At 49.5% G+C, this 22,991-nt stretch overlaps 3 protein-coding genes across 4 annotated transcripts; 2 read left to right on the top strand and 1 right to left on the bottom strand.

Annotated features, from left to right (window-relative positions):
- Positions 1–48: 48 nt before the first annotated feature.
- Positions 49–9,534, bottom strand: LOC144101298 (diphthine methyltransferase). 2 transcript variants are annotated; one of them, XM_077634402.1, is made up of 8 exons: positions 9,186–9,534; positions 7,110–7,225; positions 4,951–5,195; positions 4,349–4,503; positions 3,296–3,365; positions 2,219–2,284; positions 1,421–1,599; positions 49–305 (listed from the first exon to the last, which is right to left on the bottom strand). In XM_077634402.1, exons 2-8 carry the CDS (start codon positions 7,221–7,223, stop codon positions 160–162), a joined length of 975 nt encoding a protein of 324 aa, XP_077490528.1. In that variant the 5' UTR covers positions 7,224–7,225; positions 9,186–9,534; the 3' UTR covers positions 49–159. The 2 variants fall into 2 exon arrangements, with proteins under 2 accessions (XP_077490528.1, XP_077490527.1); XM_077634401.1 differs by lacking the exon at positions 7,110–7,225 and having other exon boundaries at positions 9,186–9,529.
- On the top strand, positions 8,329–9,530 carry LOC144101299 (ADP-ribosylation factor-like protein 4A). The gene has a single exon (XM_077634403.1). It carries the CDS (start codon positions 8,468–8,470, stop codon positions 9,068–9,070), a length of 603 nt encoding a protein of 200 aa, XP_077490529.1. The 5' UTR covers positions 8,329–8,467; the 3' UTR covers positions 9,071–9,530.
- Positions 9,535–18,786: 9,252 nt separating the features above from the next.
- Positions 18,787–21,803, top strand: LOC144102294 (uncharacterized). Its single transcript, XM_077635598.1, has 3 exons — positions 18,787–18,829; positions 19,525–19,708; positions 20,882–21,803. Exons 1-3 carry the CDS (start codon positions 18,787–18,789, stop codon positions 21,687–21,689), a joined length of 1,035 nt encoding a protein of 344 aa, XP_077491724.1. The 3' UTR covers positions 21,690–21,803.
- The last annotated feature ends 1,188 nt before the right edge of the window (positions 21,804–22,991 follow it).

Raw genomic sequence — 22,991 nt, 5'->3', positions numbered from 1 at the left:
TCCAAATCGAGCAGCGGAAATCTCCATTCAAGAATGTCAAAGATAGGGAAAGTAACAACAACGTGCTTTAATGCTTGGACTGTTCATAGATTAGTAACTTCTTCAACGCTCATTAGATGTATGGCACTGCACTGTGCTTTGTTGTCCGTGATGTGGCACCTATTCTTCCCCGAGGGCACTGTGCCGCCACAGGGCTAGGTGCTTGTCGTAGAAGGAGCATGAAGCCAGGGTGTCGGGCTCTGCCCAGTCGATTCCGTAGACCATGGAATGGTGACCGTTGAAAGTACACAAACGCTCCAGGACATCTGCACATATTGTTCAGTTGTGATGATCACTTGAAAATGCTCATGAAATCTTGCTGCGGGCAATGACCTACAGGGTTCCTTGTTACAACAATCAGGAGAGTACAATACCCTCACAGAAGTTACAATACGCAACAGCAAATACCATCAACACATTTTAAAATTTTCTTTTTGCAGTCTTTTTTTCTCCACTACAAATATCGCAGTCGACCTTTCGTTCTGGCGGGAAAGGAAGCAGAAGTGTCGCTCTTTTAAATGAGATCAAAGTTGCAGCGCTGCGCCAGCTACTTCTAACGTGACAAGCAATGCAAAAAGGGCATTTTCTAACGGATTTCCACAAACTGTCTTGTCAAGATTGCATCTTCACGTGTCAATTTCTCGTTAACTCTGCGTATTCAGCCATGAAACTTTGGAATAAGATGAGACGTATCCAACTATGGCAAAATTGAAAGATCGATTTTTTTTCATGATTTTCCAGCCCCAAAGAGCAGTGTCCCCTCTTAATGCTCACAGAAGCATGCATGGAGGTGCCTACTTTTTTAAGTGTATTGCAAGCATTTGTGTGTAGCAGCACAAAACACAAATGGGAACACACAGGCACATGAAAGAGCAAAGACAAGCTGACACAGGCTCAAGCGGTGTGAGAGGGAACTCTTACTTAGCATGCAGTCAGTAACTGTTCTTTTCTGAGTGTAAACGATGCTTATTTATCTTCTTTTTTTAAGTGGACCTCTACACCTGTGATCCCTTTAGTGCCTTTCCAGGTTATAAAAATTCAATTCTTTAATATGAGCTTACTGTTTCAGTGTAATCAGGGGTGGGATTACAGTTGACTATAGGAAAACGAATGGCGATGATTATTTAGCATTCAAGATGATCAGTTACACAATCTCAAAAAGCCGACGATGATGACGTCATACCTGTAGCTATACACCGGTTGTACTGCCACATATTCATGTTCCCTTTCGTGCGTTAGCCAAGCCCAGCAGCAAATAGTGAAGGGCACAGCTCCAGTCTTCTATGTAATCTCAGTACTACCAGGTGCACTGGCATTCTACTAGCTGCGCACACAAGTAAATTCAGGAAAGTGTGTGGAAGCCGTGAATGCAGTGCATTACCTGTGGAGTTGTGAGCGAGTACACAAGCCCCGCCATGCATAGCAGCAACAGCCAGTAGGTGGCGGTGCTGTCCACTGCCAGGCTTCCAACGAAGCCGCCAGGCACCGCCTCCGGCCTGGCCCTCGGCCAATGGAGTCGAGAGACTTCGACTGTCCCAGAGCAACACTTTCTCGTCGTAGCTGGGCAGAGTAACGCTGCATTCACTTCTGGAGCCAGCACACAAGGGCACAGCCAACTGAGATATTCCTTGCTGGTGCATAGCACTCAAGCTAGTACTCTAGCATGTGGTCACCTTAGAGCTTCCGTATTTCTGCAAACAGCTATTTAACATAATTTTTCAAGCTAGTTGTAGCTCTTTCTGGGCATAACAAACTTAATTTACAGTCTTCTCATCTGAAGGCAAACCTAAAATCCGTACTGTTGTATTAGGCATACATTTGCAAAAATCCTGTGTGAATCTACACTTCTCTTTGAGTAGCAATGCTTGCAGGCACAAGGAGTACTCCGCTGCCACGGTGGCTCAGTGGTTATGGCGCTCGGCTGCTGACCCGAAAGACACTGGTTCGATCCCGGCTGTGGTGGTCGAATTTCGATGGAGACTAAATTCTTGAGGCCCGTGCACTGTGTGATGTCGGTGCACGTTAAAGAACCTCAGGTGGTAGAAATTTCCAGAGCCCTTCACTATGGTGTCCCTCACAGCTCGAGTCGCTTTGGGACGTTGAGCCCCCACGAACCATAAACAAGGAGTACTCCATGCGTTTGAACAGAGTTTACATGCAACTTGCAGATAAGACGAACCTGCCCGATGCCAGCATGTGCTCTTCGGAAGGGTGCGGTGCAATGGATGTCACCCCCATGGTGTGCCTGCAGCAGTGACAAAGCACAATGCAGGGTTTTCTAGCAAACTTTTACAGCTTCAATGTCCTATTGCTTTCAAGCACTGAAAGTCCCTTTCACACAGTTCATCAGGTTGTTCAACACTATGGGTTGTGTTTATCACAGCTTTTAGTGGCGGTTAACGCGCACTCATTCTCGGCTTCAGAGTGATATGCTGCATTGTTGAATTGCTTTGAAAATGTAACTCTTTGGCAACCTTTACCTATACTGAATATAATATCTGTAAATGCAGCACATTCCAGCACTGCCTTGCCAGTGCTAATGGACCAAACAGATCCGGACGTTTCGTCCATTAAACATACTTTGTAATGCCCATGCAATAGCAATGTGAGACAAATTATCTGAAATTTGTTTAGATTGCTTGCCCCTGCATTGCAAAAGTGTAAAAAAGTACATGGTAGAGTTATTGAGAAATATATTACTTTATACATAAAATTAATGAATTGAACTAATTCCTTAGCGTCCAAAAACAAGACTACATACGTGCTTGGCTAAGTAAACAATGAATCGACAAAATTCAAAATCATTTCGTCGCCACCTCATGTACCAGTACGCCCTTGAAATTCTGGACTGTTTCACTGGGAGGTTCAGGTTCTACAGTGAGTGATCTAAAAGCAAACGTGTGCTTATGGCACCTAATGCATTTACTCTGCTCTGATAAATATTTTGGGAAAGGCAGTTTGTGTAATATATTATGAGGACTTCGTATTCTTTTCCAAGCAGAAGTGTAAATCAATCACATCTGTAGAATCTGTATTACTTGTTGCACTTAGAGCATTTCATGGCTAAACATAATCAAATGGAAGGTGCACCACGAATGGTGCACGGTTGCTGGAGCTGCCCTCGACAAATGTAAAAGTTGCATTTGTGGGGTCTCTTTTGTGCCTTCAGCTTTTTTTGTCTTCTTGTTTAGCCCTCTCATCTTTCTTGACAAAATGCGATGGTGTTAAGTGCAGCTGCAGAGCTTGCTTTAGCTACCTGCGAAGGGTGCGCGTCGCCTGTGTGGGACAACGTTGGTCCCAGCGGCAAAGCCGGCAGTCATCCCCTCCTGCAAACAGATAAACATTTTCAGTACTTGGATTTTTGGCTGTGTAGTGTGCCACAGTTAACATTCGCCAAGTTACCAGGGGATGACAATGGTATTTATGAAAATTTCTACGAGTGTCAAGAGAGTTTGGAAGGCGTGTGAATCGCTGAACAGAGGCTTGCTGGCAAGACTGCTTATGGTGCCCACAAACTGTAAAACTGTTTTTTTTTTTTTTTTTTCAAATGAGCATACCAACATTGTATGTATTGTGGAAACTTTTCACTGAGTGTTATGGGCCTGGACAATCGAGTCAAAAAAGGAGGGGCTAGAAATAAAAGATCAATGCAGAGCAATGATCGGTACAAAGTAAACTAACAGCCCCACTAATGAGATTGTTCATTTAATTTACCATTCAAGGCCCATGACAAGTGAGCAATCACAGAAGGTGGAATAATCTAAATAGCAGAAATGAGAACTCTCCATTGTCACAACCTGCAGCACAAATGTGACAATTGCAGGAAGTGGAGTACAAAGTGACACGCCTTCAAGGCTGACAAATGGCATCTCTGTAAAAAAAAAAAAAAAAAATTTGGCTGTGGTTCAACCCGGATGAACTTAGTTAAGACGAGTGAAGCTCGATTAAGGTAAGCACACACCACACACTCTTGTATAGCAATTGACACGTCACGTGATTTCTGGCAGTTGCAGGAGTGCTGTCAGCTCCTCGTACACAGCTGCGCCGAGGTGCAGTGAGTCTCATGATTCGATAGTTGCGAGGCAAGCGAGCACAGTCGGTTCAACACGTGCAGCTTTGGCGAGGCGTGGCAAGTCACGTGGCATGACGTCAGAGCTAAGCCTTTGCTCTTCTTGGTTTGAAGGTCAAATTTCAGAGCCACACGACCTTCAGCACTGTACGGGAGGAGTAGAGCTTTGGCTCTAAAACAAGTATCTAGCAGCCGGCCTGGAAGCAATAATTATTACTACAGAAGTGAATGTACCCTTACCGGTGTAGAAGACATGCGGCTGGAAGGCGTCCCACACCACACACCAGGCCTCAAAGCCGTGACACTGTATCTGCGCGACCGACTCTAGGGAGGCCGGGCCATGACTCAGAAGTGACACGCTCCCGTCGGGACAGCTCACGGCCAGGTCCTTTCCCCTGCATTGTCGAACACCGACCTCAAGCATCTACTGCTTGCCACTGCTTGAGCCAATTCTCATCACACAGGTGATTAGCTACCTTCAGTCTGATTTAGGCAGTGAAGAAACACTACCACCTGATACTGAAACATGCATGAAGCAAGCATAAATTACTCTCGCAAGATCTCCTCAGTAGCCCTGTATAAAACACTCGAAACAAGCCGGCCTCAGACAGACCAAATCAGGCATCAGATACAAAATTAATGAAACAAACTCTGCCTTACGGATGAACTTGATAGAGAAAATGTCCACAGTGAACCTATTGCTGTGACCGACAGCATGTTAAATGTTTCTGTAATGCGGCACCATGCACTTGGATAGCATTTGAGGCTATGCACTGTGAAAGGCAGTTTGCCAAGCACACTTTTGGGCTAAGTAGATGACCTGGCAGAAAAGGATAACATACCCAGGTGCCCAAGCCACGGACAGTGCCAGGCAGCTGGCAGCGTAACAGGAGGCCACGGTCTCCAGCTGCTGGTCTTTCAGGTGGAGCAGCCTTGCAGAGCCATCCGAGAGAGCAGCTGCCAGCAGGTCCTTCTCCCACTTAATGTCGAGCACGCCTGGCAGGGGACACAAGCTGCATATCTGTTGGACATCTCCTCTGTCGAGCCAGTGGAAGGCGTTCAGCGCACCCTCACGCTCGCACGCCTCCTGTAAAAACGTGCAGATGAAGAGCCTGCGCTCTCCAAGATTCCGAGACCACTTGAAGATGATTCTATATCTGGAAGCTGTTCAACGGTAATGCGAGGACAGATGGCTACTAGGAGAAACGAACGAAATGAGCGCCAACTTTCAGCCGAAATCCCGGTCTTATCGTAAAGTGTCCACTCAATTCTCTCGTCGCTGTCGTCACTCTGTTCTAAAATTTATTACCAACTAAACCTGCAATTCTGCTCCATTTGAGATTAGCATGATACAACGAATATTGCTTCCAGCCCCGACAGAAGTGCAGAAATAAGTATCCTGTTTTTTTAATGTGTTAGTATTACCACCGTCATTTGGTTCAAAATCTGTCCGTCTGGTGTCATGCTATGCCACTACCCTTTCACTGTCCAAAAGCTGCCACTCTCCACTAACCAGGCCATTTCCACCCTAACAAGCATATACCCACCTGCACCTTTCAGAAGGGCCTAGCCACCACCCATCCCACCCTCCATCCCGTCTACCAGATGCCTCCACCCATGAGAAGCCCATGCAGCACTGCAACATAAAAGCAGCAGCGGAGTAGAACTCAAAGGCACAACAGGAAGGCGATCCTCGTAGCAGCGAAATATGCAACTAGTACTGCTAAAACAGAACTGTCGCATCACCTTGTATGAATGCCTGTGCATTCTTTCTTCAGGTTTTAGCACAGGCTGAAGTCAGCTGGATGCGTTTTTACTGCATTAATTTGGCATAATGTAAAGGTCTTATGCTTTGCCTTATGTTGCACAAGGCCAGTTCCAGATAATGGGTCACTAAAATAAAGATAACAGTTGAAGCAATAACTTTGACAAGAGTGCTTGTTTTGCAGCTTACTTCGCCAACTACGCAAGCATCAAAGGAAAAACCGCCAGCCCTTTTCCATGTTTTATTTTAGTGCATTGTCAAAATGGAATGTTACTTCCATGTCCATTAATTCTGCAGCTGCTGCTGTGACATGCGATGAGATTTAACGAGAGGTGTGATAAAAAAAAAGTGAAATCGTGGCAGTTCAGTGGACTTATGCTTCTCAAGGTTAATGAGGCTAATGATACTGTCGTATCTATGTACTAACCGGTGGGTGCTTATGATCGCAACAGAATACTGGTGCTAAGCACGTGGCCAAACTCACACGCACAGTGATTCACTATGTAAATGCGTATGTACATAGACACCTTTAGTGCAAATGCGCCACTTAACACCGTCCCAACCAAGAATCTTGCATGTAGCCTCGGAGTAGCTCTGGTAAGCTCGGGCTAGCCCGGAGGAGCGTCAATGGCAGGAGGACGTCGCGCCAGCTTCCGCCGAGTGGGAAGGCGCCCATGTGCTGTGCGATGTCAATGCACGTTAAAGATCCCCAGGTGGTCGAAAATTATTCCGGAGCCCTTCACTGCGGCACCTCTTTCTTCCTTCTTTCACTCCCTCCTTTATCCTTTCCCTTACGGCGCGGTTCAGGTGTCCAACGATATGAGAGAGATACTGCGCCATTTCCTTTCCCCAAAAACCAATTATTAGTATTATTAAGAGAGTGTGTCAAGATGAGTGTGAAGCGCGGTTGCGTGCACATGCCAGAAAGGAGAGGCGGAGAATGAACGCATATGCTTTCGCACGTCTAGCTATTGGGTTAAGTACGTTAGAACCCTACCACTTTTTTACAGCAAATTTTGACGAAGCCCACTGACAATACCAATTTTGAATAAATACTGGAGCACTGAAAAACTCGCGGAGATGCAGTGTCGCGTGAAACTCTTTCGAAGCGATTCTGACGAAGTTAAATTTTGCCGCTTAAAGGGAGACCACTAGCGATTTCACGCTCTCTCTCGCGCACAGCAGCAGAATGACATTGGACATAATTACGCTGATGGCGATGGCGAGAAGCCTTACTTCGTTCAGTCTGTACATTCCAACGACGAAGACATCGGGCCTAGCCGGGCAGAACTCGACGCTGTCAGCCGGCAGGTCGAGGTCAGTAGACCACAGTTCAGCTGGTTCCACCATGACTGTACAGAAGTGTCGTACTTTCCGATAGTTATAGCAACTCTGCCTAGCGCGATCGCGTTGACCGCGCTAAAAGTTGTGTGTGTGTGTTGTCGCCGTACAGACAGCCAAGCATAACTGCACGTCTATCGACACATGTGGCCATGTGGCATGGTGAGCAATGAGCTTGAATGAACACGACAAATAAGCACTGGCTGAAATGAAGCGTAGCACTGTAGTAATAGTAGTACGGTTAGCAAAAGATCTAAATTTCTCGTCGCAAATACTGCCAAAGCAGATGTCCTGCCACCTATTTGCAACAAAATTATCTCGCGTCACTAATCATGCCAACATAAAATTTGAGCCGACTGGTTTGTCTACCTTAATGTAGGTGACGCGACAATCGGTGAATCTACCAAACAGGTTCGCTATGGTGCGGAGAAGTTTTGTTTTTGGATTGCGGAGCCGGCCATCCCCTGCGTCGTCTGCTCGCCAATGCGGGCGCCGCGAACGCTTTTGTCTCTATGCTTTTGCCGGCGTACAATACGTGGACGGCGTGATCAGAGACGGTTATTGTATTTTGTAGGTTGTCATTTTTTGGCTGATGGCGACACCAATCAACTCTGCTGAATGAGAGTTTTCGTTTTTTTTTTTTTTTACGTCTGAGCGCTCGCCAGACTCCAGCAGCCTCAGACCACCTACTTGAACCGACGACCTGAACATAAGATGTTTAGTAAAGGTTCCTCGCGCTTACAGTGACAGTCTTGCATTCCTACGCACCTTCTGATCAAACCAAATGCTCTGAGACCCCAGTATCGTAACAGGTGTCGAGACAGAAACGGAATGCAAAGTGAAAATTAATACGCAACGCTGCAGTCAGCATGTGCAGGATTTGTAGCGCACACCAAAGCATACAAAAAAAATGGTTGAGCGGATGCATGCGTACATTAATGCGCCGATTGCTTCTCAACATTCTACAGTAAGCACCGTTCGCTCCCGCTACGGCTGTTCCGACACGGCGCGAGCTAGTGAGGCCAATCTACATCGGCAAGGCGAGGAGGCTCATTAGCGGCAGAAGAAGCGCGCGTGCGTCAGTCGCGGCTGGCCACCATGGGGAAGCCAGCCGTGCTGCTGTCATGGCGGCCGCGAGGTCGGGGCGGAGGAGTTTTGCTGCTGCCGTAGGCGTCACCGCGAGTCGCGACCACCGTCGGGCGGGCATGCTGCGGGGCCGCGGCGGCAATGTGGGCCGCTAGTCTAGGCGCGACATGGGCTCGGCCATGGGCAAGGGCGCCTCCCTGCTCGACAGCCTGCCGCCCAACCAGTCGCTGCACGTCGTGATGCTCGGCCTCGACTCGGCGGGCAAGACGACGGCGCTGTACAGGCTCAAGTTCGACCAGTATCTCAACACGGTGCCCACCATCGGCTTCAACTGCGAGAAGATCAAGGGCACCAGCGGCCGCGCCAAGGGCACTAGCTTCCTCATCTGGGATGTGGGGGGGCAGGACAAGCTGCGCCCGCTGTGGCGCTCCTACACGCGCTGCACGGACGGCGTCGTCTTCGTGCTCGACTCCGTCGACGAGGAGCGCATGGAAGAGGCGCGCCTCGAACTGCAACGCGTGGCGCGGGAGAACCCGGGCGTGCCGCTGCTGGTGCTCGCCAACAAGCAGGACCTGCCGGGCGCCAAGGAGCCGCGCGTCATCGAGCGCCTGCTCGGGCTGCACGAGCTCTCCGCCAGTCACCTGTGGCACGTGCAGCCCGCCTGCGCCATCATCGGCGAAGGGCTCGACGAGGGCCTCGAGCGCCTCTACGACATGATCGTGCGCAGGCGGCGACTCGCCAAACAGGCCAAGCGCAAGCCGCGCTCCTAGGACTACTACTCCCCCGCCCAGTCCGGTGTGTGTGTGTGACTGACTGCTGAGGTGCTGTGTGCGCGATGTCGTGCTGCAGCAGCAGCCCGGACGGACGTCGATAATGTAATTTTACCTCGCAGGGTGGTGCCGCCGCCCGCCGGAATGCATTTGCAGCAGCAGCTCTTCCGAGAAACTTGGCCGCTGCGCCCGTCACCGCGTCGTGCTCCAGTTTCTCTCCCGGCGGGTTGGTGCGCGTTCCAAAGTGTTCCTGTTTTGCATCCCCCCCTCCACCCAGCAACAACAACAACCTGCCCTCCACGCCGTGTGGTGTCGTAGTCATATTTCTTCCCATCGTGTTCCGGGGGCACAGCTGAGCTTCCGCTGCCGGTCGGCGTGCTGCTCGACGACGCGCGTTGTATGTATGTATACGCACAATTATTCGCTACGCCGCCTCCGCAATAAAAAAAAAAAGAAAAGAGCGAGCATGACCCATTGATTTCTCTTCCGGCGAACCGAGTGCCGGTCACGTGCCCTGCGTGGTGCTGCTCAGCCGGTCGTTATGGTGATGGGGGACAACAAATCTCGTAGGTCGTCTGCATGCCTCCGTGGTCGGTCGGGCTGCGTGCGACGCATACCGCGGCCTGCTGTGGCGTGTAGCAACAGGTTCAGCCTGCACGACGCGGGGCCCGGCTCTGCTCCACCGCCGGTGAGGTGCAGCAGCAACTGGCATTGCGACACGCGCGCAGTCTGCTCACGTGTGTGCACCCGCTTCTATACACTTCATACCCCCCACGTCGTCCGCATGTGTGCACACTGCGTGAATTGGTTCTTTGTGTGGTAGTTTCCTTCTCTTTTTTTTTTTTCCCCTGCTGCTCGCAAAGCGAATGTGTGCAAGCGTAGAGTTCGCGGAGCAGTGTTGCGCCTTGTGTGTGAAACCGCAGAAGACGCCGCCGCGCGCGCCGCTATAGTTGGGTTTGTCTTTGGGTCACGACCCTGATGCAGTCGGTAGTGGGTTGCGGTATGAGGAAAGGAAAGGCGCGGTAAACAATGTGGGGATACAAACAAAGAAAGAGCACGCGTTTTTTTTTTTTCCTCAGAAACAACAAAGGGAATCCTGGCTTTTGCTGACTGCAGGCGGCAAATTTACTTGGAAGATTTACTTGGTACTGCTGGTTGACTGTTGTCTGTGGCCTTCATCCACCACCTGCACATTGCCAGCAGTGCACTGAAGTGCGCTTGCAGCGCCTTACCACTTGTTGCGCTAGATCCAGAAACCATGAAAGCTCCACTACAACTGGCTGAACGGCTGGCCTTATATGACGTTGACCTGGACCAGTTTTCTGGGCATGTCCACTGTATAGGTGGTGGACAATGGTGTTGGAAGGGGGTGCTTCGCAGTGAGGGCATTTCTCCGGTGCAGAAATCTCACTTCGCCACTGGTGGCGAACTGCAGGCGTAAAGACCATCACTCCGACCCGCAGTCGCCTCTGAGAGACCTCCTCCACCCGTGATAGGTTGAGGGGAAGGGGATAGGTACACGGAGGAATGAGAGCACGTGTACACTGCATGAGGGAGGCTGAAGATGTTAAATGCATCAGAAGCGGATCTGGTGGCAAAGAGGCAGGGGGATTTTGTGGGACGTCCGTTAAACCAGAAAGCATGTCAGCTGCGATGTTATGGACATCTGTGCGAGCTTGAACCCAGTTGATGAGTGTACGCACCGGATAGAATTGACAAGCAGCATGTATGGCCTGAGAAACCCGAAGGGTACCACGAACTTTATTTAGACACTTCAGAGCTTCTTGAGTATGAGTAAATATTAGCATCTGGTTATAAGGAGGGTTGGCAGTTAAAGCTGCTATGGCATTTAAAATGGCTTTCAGTTCGAAGGCAAGAGGAGAGGAAAGTGACAGTACAGTAGGTATTGACCAGTTTTGAATGTCTCCGTGCGGAAACAATATGCGAGGCACCAATCAAACAAATGACACGGTGCTTGGGACTTTAGCACCACTCGAACGGATAGCACGTAGTACATGATTCCCAATCCCGCATTTGACGTGAGTGCGCTATCCGTTTTCCTTCTCCTACGGACCGAGCTGGCCTCCCAGTGACAATGCTACTCATGTGCTAATTATAGTCGGATACAACTCAAGAACAAAGCGAAAGACGCCCCTCGAAGGAGGCCTTCCAGCCAATGTCGTCAACCGATTTTCGTGACGCTGTGGTTAATCCGATTAAGCTGCGGATACTCCGCATTCATCCGCCACCCCCGACGATTTCACGTTGGCAGGTCCAAGAGGATCGGTCAAGAAGGAGATTCGATCGACGCCTTTGGCTGGAGGGCCTCCTTTGACGGGCACCTGCAGCTTCGTTCTTGAGTTGTATCCGACCATAGCAGGTTCAAGAGAAATAGCTACGACGTCATGACAATCAGCTGCCGCCATTGGCTGGAGGGCATCCATTGAAGGGCATTGGCCACGTTCTTGAGTTGATTGCATTCGCGCACAAATTTTTATAGCAATGCAGCAGAAGCTAGGCGGGAAAGGGTACGAGACCGTCCTTTGTTTCCGTGCCGTCGGGAGTGGGTTGTTCGGGCTAGGGGTGTGGAGAGGGGAAGATTGAGAGAAGGAGCGGGTTCGCTAGTGCTGAGCAGTCCATTCTCCATGGTAGGGGAACAAAGGGCCCTCCCTTTCCTGTCTAACCTCTACTGCAATGTCATAAAAAGCTGTCCGAGAGTACAGCGTCGATTCCGAAGTCATTCGACGTCTTCTCCAGTCGTCCGTGTTCAGGCAGCCCTAAAAATAATGAAAAAAAAGAAAGATGCCTCAACTTGTGCCGCTGCATATCAATAGGCTTGACCCAATAATAAATATAAATAAATTTGTCCAGGCGATCACGGGTGGCATTTTGTCCACACGAAGGCGAAAATAAAATATCGGGAGAGTCAACGCACTGTAAATGGAGCAGCAGCGCGATTCGATGACATGATCACGGCGACATGACCATTCGATATGTGGATTAAGCTTTGCTTTTTTTCATCCGTGGTTATGATCGTAGCTTCAGTGCTCACTACTTGTGGTTAGTCGAATCGCCGTATAATGAGATATATATATACAGCCGTGATTTATAGCGCATAATATCAAGTCATCGGTTAGAAGGTGGCAGGTCACTTCTTTTTTTTTTTTTGTCGGAAACAGCGACTCTTGTCTACGTCAGACCTTACAGCTGAGCAAGAGAGCACGATGTTGGGCTAGTCCGTGCATTTCCAGGTAGCGAAGTGATCGCAAATGCAACCGCAAGATATGATACAGGGACAGCGCTCATCTCGTGGTGTTTGCGCTCATCTATCTGGAAAAGGTCAAGCTGGGATAAATGAAGGCGCAAGTGATGTACGATCTGCTGCAGCCGGATGCAACTCCAGAACGAAGCGGCTTGTCGCCGTCAAAGGAACCCCTTCCAGCCAATGGCGTCGGGCGGTGCTCACGACCCTGCTAGTGTGACAATGCAGGGAGTGGCAGATGAAAGACCTTCCCTCTATGGTCGGGGATAGTACCTATACCTACATTGTCACGCTAGCAGGTTCCTGAGAATCGACCGACGCCATTGGCTGGAAGGGGAGGCCCTTTGACGGGGAAAAGCCGCTATGTTCTCGAGTTGTGTCAGACTATGGTGCCTTTTAGCAGCCTTCAACACGTTGGCTTTTAAATAGTCTGCTCCCTATCCTGATGCCCCAGCAGAGCGTGGGCGCGACTTCAGAAGGGTGAACAATTACCCCCCCCCCCCCACACACACACACACACAACAGGTCCGTTAATCTTGACCGCAAAACATACCTCGATTGCCGCTAATTAGCGTGGCATACAGCCACAGCCCACAAAGTTGAACGAGAACTTTTTAGTATTTTTGTATTTTCAGCTTTTAGCACCGTGTCTTCAATATCTTAGAACAGGCAACTCTGGTATAAACGAGCACGAATAGCATTAAAGGGAACATGCGTTCAACCATGCTGCTGCAGTCATAAGCACATTTTCTTCGGTTAGTTTCCTTTATGAAGGAAGGACTTTCGCTTTTCAAGTTCGAAGCAGAAAAATTAAATTTGTTGCTGAGTGCCAGCAACGCGTTGCCTTCTCTGTTGTTCGCGATACTAGCACGGTACCGCGGCAACTGCTTGTTGTGTTGTACTCAGGTCTTTCTGTCACAGCAAATAAAAAGTTGACGGCCGATTTGCGTAGTTAGGCCAAATGCGGATAATTAGGTGCGCTAGCTAGCACTTCGGTTTTCACTTCGGTTCCGGTGTTTGGATAGTGATCAGTCATTTCCCTATATACACCCCCCCCCCCTTGTTTTTCTGAAGGCACCTCCTTAGCTCGCAGTGAGCTTTTTTTTTTTTACACACGACGGGGAATATTTGTCATAAGTGCTGAAGTCATAAAAGTTGCTAATAAAGGACTCATCAAGCGACACAAATTAAAAGTCGGCAGAGACACTTCAGACTGCTTACGGCAGTTCTATCTGGTGGTGGTTGTTGCTATGAATGGGGCTCTGCATGGTTCTACGTAGCCGCCACCGTACCGCGGCCCCAGCTCCGCCTTAAGGGCACGACGCGATGGCTAATGAATTAATGCCCATATATGCAGAACTGGTCATTCTCTACTTAGCATTCATAGGTCCATGGGAGTCCTCGTACCCCTCCTGGCACAGCGGTGCGGCGGTTAAGCGGTGGGCCACTGCCCTGGGATGGCATGTGCTACCACCGGCGGAGCTTGCGAGACCCAGGTTATCCTTCCCGAGAAACCTCTCGCGACCAATCATCAGCTGAACTGCCGTTTTCCATGGTGGACTGTTTGCTCACAGTCCGGTGGGCAGGTTGCCAGGCGTATCATCATTATCTGCCTCCTCTCTACGCCCACTGCAGGACAAAGGTCTCTCCCATATATCTCTCCAGTCAACCCTGTCGTGTGCTGCGGACACCCCATCTCCGCAAACTTAATCTCATATGCCCACCTATTTGCCGCCTCTTGCTATGATTCTCTTAGAATCTGAGAATATATATATATATATATATATATATATATATATATATATACATACTCTCACCTGGGCAGGTAGGCGCCCACAAAGCAGGCTTCAAACACAACCAGACAAACACAACGGCTAAATGCGGGGAATGGCCACTGTAAGTGCTAGCAACTGTTGATGCCTTTGGCGGAAGTGACGTCATTTGCATTCAGCCAATGGGACTGCTCCCGTCTGGTGACGTCTTCTCCCTCCAGCGAATGAGAATATTCCGATTTGGTGACATCTCTTTTCCTCCAGCCAATGGGAGAACTTTACGACCGACGACGCATTCGCCTCCATGGGGTTTTAATTCCGTCGCATTGATATACGTCTGAATATCAATGGCACTGCGTTATTTAAAAAAAACAAATGCAAAAACTGAGCGGACGCTGTTTTCCAGAAAAATTCGTTAGTTGAAGTTCATTCACATTTTCCCGAACAATATGCGAAAGTTCCTTGTCTAAAAGCAGTCAGTGCACTTAAAGCGGGCCTTGGAAACCGCTTTGCGGATCGATCGATTATCGGTATAAATGTCGACTGACATTTCCAACAGCACAGGGCAGTCTCTAAACGGGCGTGAATCTTCCAGAGTCTACAGCTGCTACAAGCAAGACAAGAAGTTTCGACCACTTCGTCGCTCGCATTTCTCTGTATATGTATTTTCAAATCGATCTTCCTGTGTCTCTCTGCCGTCGCCTCGTCGCGTTGTTTTCGCCTTGGGCACGCAACATGCTACTCTATGCCACGACCGCCGAACAGCCTGACGTGACGGCGTCCCACAGAGGCGGTTCCTGGAGGAACAAAAGCATATGCTTCTATCTACGCGAACAAAAGCTTGTCGCCGGAGCGGCTGCCATCGACGCATAGCTTTCTTGAATAATAGCTGGGTGACACGTGACCGAGGAATGTCGATGATGCAAGGTGGCCGCGTACCGGTGGGCCGTGACACAGAACATGCCGTTCGACCCGGCTCGGAGAGGCCTCGCCACCGCATCGACCGATAATGCTGCCCTTAGTCTCGAAGCGGTGCAGTGTTATGAAAGCCGCAGCTGACCTCAACCAATCAGAGGCCGAACTGGCAGAGCTGTTCGTGCGCGAGAACGGCGTGGATTGGCCGCGAGTCCCACGCACTGGCCAGTCAGAGTAGCCACACTGAGGCATCAGCCAATCACGCGCGAGCAGCGCTGCGAGTTGTGATTAGGCGAAGACTATATGTGCCTTTCGCATTGCTGCATGGTTTCAAGCGATGAGGAGAGCAGAAAGCATTTAGCTGCGTCCTGTAGCGTGTCTGATTCACATCGCTTCGTTGGCGTGCAGTTTGTGCAGTGGAGTGCATAGACCGCCGCTTGCAGATTGAACGCATAGCCAGTCACATCTAGCTGGCAGAAGACTCTCTTCTGGCATACCATTAGCTTTGAACTCGCATGCTCTTCAGAACAGGACACCTGTTGGCCAAGTCGCACACATCGGTCGGCCGCACGCTTTTGATTCTGTAGCAGAGATGGCCGTTCATATTTGGAGGTTACAGTAAAACCATATTCCGCCTTTTTGCATGTTGTATATACACAACACCAAATGTCCCGAAGACGTCCTCAAATAGTCCAAATGTTTTCATCCTGAGTACCTTTTCGAATGCAGCCCGGCCAAACACCCTTATAAGGATGTCCACAGCTTGCAAGTACGTTGCTGGATGACGCGAGGATGGAAATTTCTCAAAAGACCTATCGCGGGACAATACTGTTTCATTGAACTGAATTCAAGTCAGCTCTTATCTTCTGCACGCGCCTGTCATTATATCAAAACTGCAGTTTGAATCAAAGTAAATTTGTCTACAACAATGATGCAATCAAGAGAATCACTAAGACACAGGAAATGTTTCGAGCATTTATCTCTCAGAATGTCTGTGCTGTTTAATCAGGTCTTTCTGACCGCGTGTTTCTGATGGTGTCGTAGTGCTATATTTCTGGACCACAGTGCTCGAGCGGACCGCTTGCAAGCAAATGAATCAAAATTTCGGAGCATGTAGTGGTTTTCAAAGCCATTGCTTGCACTGAATCGAAGCCGCATAGATTCACGAGCGATAAAAGCCTGAGCGACGTGTTTCTTAGAAGGCAGCTTGCTCAACATTTCTTTATTGTTCCGCAACACACTGCTCCGGCGCTAGACAAGCCTGCTCACGTCTGTACTTGTCTGAGTTTGCCATTGAGGAGGCAGAATACAGTCTAGAGAGATTTATAGCCGTAGATGTACGGAAAGACTACGCGAAGAACGCGCGGGAACCTACAAAGGTTCTTGCAGCACGTGGCCGACAATTTTGTTTTTGTCAGCATAAAATAAAGCTGTTTTACTATTCCTGCGAATGCTGGCCGCAATAATTAAGCAAACAACCACGCACATTCTCTGTGCCAAATCCTCACCTTACGTCACGTCCTGAAAACAGACCAAAAAGATCCTCCGGTCGGGCAGTTGTGTCGTGAGGATGTACTGACGCCGGACAACGGGACGATGCAGGTCAGGAACTTGTTGAGGATCAGCGGAGGACATCCTCAGTACGACACAGTGTCCTAAAAAAAAGCGGCTGTGGCTCAACTCAGCTGAGCCAGGATACACAGAGCGAGAGCTCTGTTAAGCATGGTTAGACACGGTTTAGCTTTGGTTCGTCTTTATTTTCACTGCCAATTAAGCGCGCAGCTGTGGCGACGATGGTGAAGATGAAGATCGAGGCACCTGCCAGGCGCGATTTTGCACATGCGGCGCGCTTCCCGTTAGAGGTCAAATCTAAGAGCCAGAGGACCTTCAGGCTCAGCATAAGAGGAGTAGAGCTTTTAGCTCCAAAACACATCTTCCGCGGACCTCCCGAGGATGTGGTGGTGTCTGGCCGGCGCATCAGGGGTCGCCTGCTATATATACTGTTAAGTCGGTTAGCGAACGCGTGACGGCCTCCTTTGTGAACCGCTATAAGGCGGAGTTTTGGCTCTTCTTTCGTGGCCCTGTTCATGCAGCTCGAAAAAGGAGTCACTGATCTAGGCGTATAGATTCCTTCCAGGCGGCAGCGCCGCTCGTCTTAACGAGCTCAACGAGCTATACGTTATGTGGCCTCGCACTGTCGACAGATTGGCGTCACAGTTGTGCAATATCTACTGAGCTAAATTTTTTACCCTGCACTGTGTTCTGCCTGGAACGTCTCTCTATTCCCGAACGGCCTGGATAAAAGGCGCCGTGAGCGACGCTGCACTCAGACTTGCAGCAAGTTTATATATACATAAAGAATGTTTCGCTGTAAGACTTTAAACTTTTTTTTAATACGCTCTTTGAGTTAGAAGAGCGCTTTTTTGGGGATAACATTGTCAGCAGCGTATTACATCGGAATGCGGCTAAAACGTACCGACTAGCAGGCTGGTTAACTCAAATTCAAAAGTTGACTATAACTACTACTGTTAGGCTCCTTAATTATTGACAGGCGTGTAGCCCATCATAATATCCATATCGGTTTTTAGAAGTTCTAAACCGCGATGCAGGTTGCACTGAATGCGACTGTATGCGTTCCTTTAAGAGATGCAGAGTTTCTCGTTTCAACATAATTTTGAGATAATTCATGTATATCCAAGTTGCCATGAAAGAAACAGATGAGGAACGACCACCAGTGCTTCCAGAGAAATGAAGCCGCGCCCGTTTTATCCGCCTGGAAGAAGAATCGAATGGTCGGCGATGCTCAGAAGCATTCAGTATGTGAGCAAATCTTACCGGTACTCACCCACGGGACAGAAACATGGAAATCTAACGGAAAGGGTTGATCTTAAAATGCAGGACAACGCAGCGAGCTGTGTAAAGGAAAATGATAGGCGTAATGTTAAGAGACAGGAAAGCAGAATGTATCAGGGAACAAAAGCGGTAATGTGCATGGGCAGGTCATGTAATATGCGAAGGTAAGATAACTGTCCTCAAGGGTAACGGAATGGAGGTGGGTGAATGAGATTAGAAAGTTTGCGAGTATAAAGTGGCCTAGCTGGCACAGGACCGAGTATATTCTTCATCCGCATACAAAGCGGCCTTCTTCGGGTTCATTACGCAACCATTACGATATATGAGCACATTTTCTTTTTTAAAGAGAACACATTGTATACAGTACACACGTATAGCTGCCCCGGGTTCTCCGCTGTGACGAATTACGCCGGATTACAAAATATCTCTATATTCAAAGGGTTCGAATGTACGTGCGCCCATACCGCAACCTTGTCGAAGTAAGGTAAGGGCTAGAGAGAGAGAGAGTCATAAAAGGATGAAAAGCCGCAAAAATGCGCCAGGCTAATGGTTGGCGTGCGTCGATATTAGGGATCGATAATGCCGCTGTCTCCGCCGGTTCACTACTCTTGTCGTAGAGGATATCAGTCACCGTGTTTTCTTGCAGCAACGGTTGCATTGTATCGCGTTTCAGGCGAGATATAAACGCATAAATTTTTCAGGTATTGTTCCACTTTTTTTTCCCAGATAACGGTGCGGAGGGCTTTAGGAACGCCGGGACCTGAAAAGACATATGCTAGTCGCGGGCTCAATCCCTTTCCTGAGCGTGAAATTTGACATGCGAAAATCATAGCGAAGCCCATTTTGTCGGCTAAAAAGGTCCAAGAAACACATGGTTCAAACGGGTTCCACCTGTCCACAACCATCTCTGAGGTATGCCCGAGTACTCGAGGCTACCTCCCCCCGTCGCGGTAACGTGTATGCTTCTAGTGCTATATGCTTGCCTTCTCTTGGAACCCAATCTGTTACTTTTAAGGACCAGCGGTTACGATTGCCTTCGCATTGCATGCCCTGCCCAGGCCCATTTCTTTCTCTTTATTTAGACTAGGATATGTCATTAACCCGCGTTTGTTCCCTCACCTACTCTGCCCATACACCTATCATTTTCCTTTCCTCTTATGTGACTAATAATTAGGCTTTGTAATAAAGAATAAGTGATGCTGGGGCATATAGTTTGCTGCTCTGTCGTTCGTCCCAAGGCCCTGCGAACCATTATCAGCAAGAAACAGAACCTGAATAATAATTGGTTTTGGGGGAAAGGAAATGGCGCAGTATCAGTCTCGTATATCGGCGGACACCTGAACCGCGTCGTAAGGGAAGGGATAAAGGCGGGAGTGAAAGAAGAAAGAGGTGCAATAGTGGTGGGCTCCGGAATGATTTCTACCACCTGGGGATCTTTAACGTGCACTGAAATCGCACAGCACACGCACGCCTTAGCGTTTTTCCTCCATAAAAAGGCAGCCGCCGCGGTCGGGTTCGAACCCGGGAACCCGACGCGTTTTTTAACTCACTTTGAAGTTACCGCTCGCCAGAAATACCTAAACCTTGGGCGATAGATGCAATTCGTCTTTTTCGCATGGCCGCTTTGTGCATGTGCGCCACTCTCCGTGCAGTTCACTATAGTGCAGCTCCACTGGTTCAAAACAACCAACCTCCAGCTCCGACAGCGCATGCGCAGTTTGTTAGCGACAAGCGCATGCGACAGATGGCGGCAGCTGTCAAGCACGATGCCCGCCAGCCACTGAGGCACACGCACTTGTCACTTAGCAGGCGCAGTTGGCACCTCTTGGAACCTATGTGCGTTTGTTTTCAACCAGTAGCAGACGAATTTTCGCCACGCGCCCCAGATGGCGCTGCATATTGCAAAAGACAAACGTTGTACTTTTCAGTAAATATGTGCATGCAACAAAACACGAGTTACAGCCCCCGTTCATCGATACGAACCCACGTATTACAAGCGGCCAAACGGGAGGGGTGACTAAAAACGCACGGTATAGTGTCGCAGTAATCGGGTGGGCAAATTTTTTATAATTTTAAATCATCGGCTCACGCAGAACATTTAAATTTGACTCGAATACTCGCAAAGGCTGCTGCTAAAGATGTATTAGGATATTATTCCCATTAAAATAATTTCAGGCTCCCTTTACAAGAAACAAGGGCGCGTGCGTAGCACGCGCGAAGAGAAAAGTAGACGGCGTCTCGATTGCATTGCCTGTTCGGAATTATATGCTGCTCGGAAATAAGTGGAGGGCACCGCAGATAACGGGTGACCTCTATGAATTCCAAGGGAAGGGATGCGTAGCAAGAACGAAATAAGATTATATTTATTATGAGATAATAGTCGTTTGCAGCACTGCACATACTACGGCGACCTGAGCCAATCAGGATGGCGCGCGCTCCATTAATCTATTCCTCCGCTTCCGTCATTCGCCGACTGGTGGCGCCATCTCTGTGGAGGAAGGAGTACCTGTACTCCAGCTGCTTTACCTTTGGAGCAACTGGCGCTAATCTTTCGCGCTTCTTTTTTCGATGCGAAGCGATTCGAAGTCTTCAAGGCTAACTGCATGCTTCGCTTGTTTGGAGAAACTGCGCTTTCGATGGACGGCGCGTCGGAGACGCGACCTACTCGGCGGACTCCATGTTTGTCACTCCGCAGCACCCCTCCGTAGAGCTGCGTCCATGCGGGTTTTCTCTATTAATTTAACCAGTGATTGAAACGCACGCTCTGCCTTAAAAACACCAGCCCGACTTGTACCTACTAAATTGCTGTATTAAATGTTTGAAAATAGTTCTACACTGTTCACATATTCTAGAAACTATATGTTTCTGCAGCACCCCCCCCCCCCCCCCCCCTCTGACTGAACGAGAGAGCTGTAGGCTCCACAGTGCCGCAGACGACTTGTGGAGATAAGGAATTAAGTTAGGTGGGATAACGTGGTTGTGGCTGGTGCAAAAATGGGGCAATTGAAGACCAACGGGAGACAGGCCCTTGGCCTGCAGGGCTCGCGTGTTCCCTTTTACACTGGACGGCACTGTACGTGGCCTCTCCGCCGCAGGCGCAGCCGTGGCGTCGTCCCCGGCGCCGCCGCCGGCGGGCGGCACGCCGCCCCTGGACCCCAACGACCCGATCCTCACCAACCCCACAGTGGCACTGGCCGTCAAGTCGTTCCGGAACATGCGCAGCGCCGCACTCACGCCCGTCGCTCGGAGGCTACGGGAGATCATGATCAAGCGCCAGCAGCAGCGCCAACAGGAAGCGCTCCAGCGACAGCAGCAGCAGCAGTTGACCCCCGGCCGCGGCGGCCCGGACTGGACCGAGGTCAGCATCGCCTGTCCCCCGCCGGGCACCGTGGTCGGTCGCAAGCCCGGCCGCACGCTCATTCCGCCGGGCCAGCTCATCCGCGACGCGCTGGGTCCCGACGTGCTCCTGGTCGTGGGCGCGCTGCTGGTGTTCCTCGGATCGGCCGTCACTATCCTGGCCACGTACGGCAGCTTCGGCAACCCGGAGTCCGGACCCACGGTGCTGGGCCTCGGGCCACCCCTGGTGGGCATCGGCTTCGTCTTCTGCCTGCTGCGGCTGTTCTTCTGCCGGACCCAGCGCTTGAAGAACGCCTGCTGTGGATGGCTGCTCGCCGCCAGGGTGCACCCGAGTCGCGCCGGCAGCAGGGCGACGTCCAACGCAACCGCGGCCTCAGTCACTGCGCCGCTTGCCGCAGACCTGCGCGGCGCGGCCTCGTACGACGCGACGCGGTTCAGTCAGACGTGGACTATCACGTGACGCTCGCATCTGGAGTCGGGTCTTGTCCCGGACAATCTAAACCCAAGGGTCTAATATGTTCTTTCAGGTGCCAACCTTATGGGGGTCAGATGAACATGCTGTTGCACTCCTTTCTCTTGCACAGAAGCAGCAGCAATGCGAAAAAGTGCAGGAGGAGGGGAACTTCACAAGAAGCACCTGTCGCTTTCGAGTCGTTCCCAGTAGCTCTTCGTCTTGCTGCGCAAGTTAAGGATGCTGCTGGAAGGTCTCCCAAGGGCAGATAGGTCGCAGGCAAGTGCCCTGCATTGCTACACCTTTCACGAAACCAGCTAGCTGAAGTGCTGACCATGGGAGACCAAAGGCCATGCATTAGCCCAAATCACTGCTCCTCAAGAACGGAGGACGCAACGCAAGCAATGATGCCATGTCGTACCCGTGCCTACCACCGGCAGCTGATAGCTCATGGCATGAACTAAAATCCACAGCCAAAGCACATGGAACAGTTTACAACTTACAGGGCTTACTCGCACAAGGTTGCTCCTAGAGCCCAGTGATTGTTCCAGCTGCCCCATATTTGTTCATTATTTCTATATAAAAAATGATGGCACTGGCAGCTGCCTCTGTACAAGTAGGTCTTCCTTGTACCAGCACTGAGAAGTTGCAGTATAGATGTTGTTAACATACAGAGATAAGTATGTTCCGTTAGAAGCATGCCTGCCAAAGAGAAAAAATTATTGTACTGTTTCGAGATTATATCATCACTGTTAAGGTGTTTCTTTTATTCTGTCTGCCATAAACACCCAGGGAAGCTTGGGGTATTTGAGCTAGCTATAAGCACTGTGGTTTGGGGACATCTCCTTCTGGTCGCTGAAAAAACAATCCAAGTTAAAGCATATTAGCGCTACTGTAATTGGTTGCCGCAGCTGATGGCAACATGTTGCAACCTCGTTCTGATGCTGCCTTTTCAATACTTTATTCAGAATATGAAAAAAAGCCCTATTTATAATACCAATATCATCAGAAATTTTCAATTAAATCTTAACAGTTGTTAGGTTTCACAAGACCCAACTACATTCAAAAGGCAACTGATATCTTTATAGCCTGACCGCTACATGAACTGTCAAATTTCTGAAGAAGCTTCACAAAGAAGAAAGCTGTGCCATATATCTGTGAAAATTGTGTGTTTTTTGGAGTTTTTGTGGGAAAAGGGAAGACATTGCAATGTTGGCGACATATAGACAATACTTATGTCGTACCAAAAGTAGCAGTGATCATACAGAGCAGATTTCTCACCCTCACTGTGACAACTAGGTACATGAAAGC

The sequence above is a fragment of the Amblyomma americanum genome, chromosome 8, assembly GCF_052857255.1.
Source record: "Amblyomma americanum isolate KBUSLIRL-KWMA chromosome 8, ASM5285725v1, whole genome shotgun sequence".
In the NCBI taxonomy this organism is placed as follows: Eukaryota; Metazoa; Arthropoda; class Arachnida; order Ixodida; family Ixodidae; genus Amblyomma; species Amblyomma americanum.
Note: the sequence above shows the minus strand (reverse complement) of the source record. Positions and strands in the feature narration are given on the sequence as shown.

What these genes read in the sequence shown, in the direction of transcription:
- LOC144101299 (XM_077634403.1), top strand. Translation starts at nt 8,468, where the DNA reads ATGGGCTCGGCCATGGGCAAGGGCGCCTCCCTGCTCGACAGCCTGCCG.
- LOC144101298 (XM_077634401.1), bottom strand. Translation starts at nt 9,404, where the DNA reads ATGGGAAGAAATATGACTACGACACCACACGGCGTGGAGGGCAGGTTG. An exon ending in TCCGTGGCTTGGGCACCTGG is followed by an intron (nt 4,504 to 4,950) that starts GTATGTTATCCT and finishes TCGACAATGCAG; the next exon opens with GGGAAAGGACCTGGCCGTGA. An exon ending in GCCGCATGTCTTCTACACCG is followed by an intron (nt 3,366 to 4,348) that starts GTAAGGGTACAT and finishes ATCTGTTTGCAG; the next exon opens with GAGGGGATGACTGCCGGCTT.
- LOC144102294 (XM_077635598.1), top strand. Translation starts at nt 18,787, where the DNA reads ATGCCCGAGTACTCGAGGCTACCTCCCCCCGTCGCGGTAACGT. An exon ending in TCCCCCCGTCGCGGTAACGT is followed by an intron (nt 18,830 to 19,524) that starts GTATGCTTCTAG and finishes CTCTCCGTGCAG; the next exon opens with TTCACTATAGTGCAGCTCCA. An exon ending in TGGCACCTCTTGGAACCTAT is followed by an intron (nt 19,709 to 20,881) that starts GTGCGTTTGTTT and finishes GGGCAATTGAAG; the next exon opens with ACCAACGGGAGACAGGCCCT.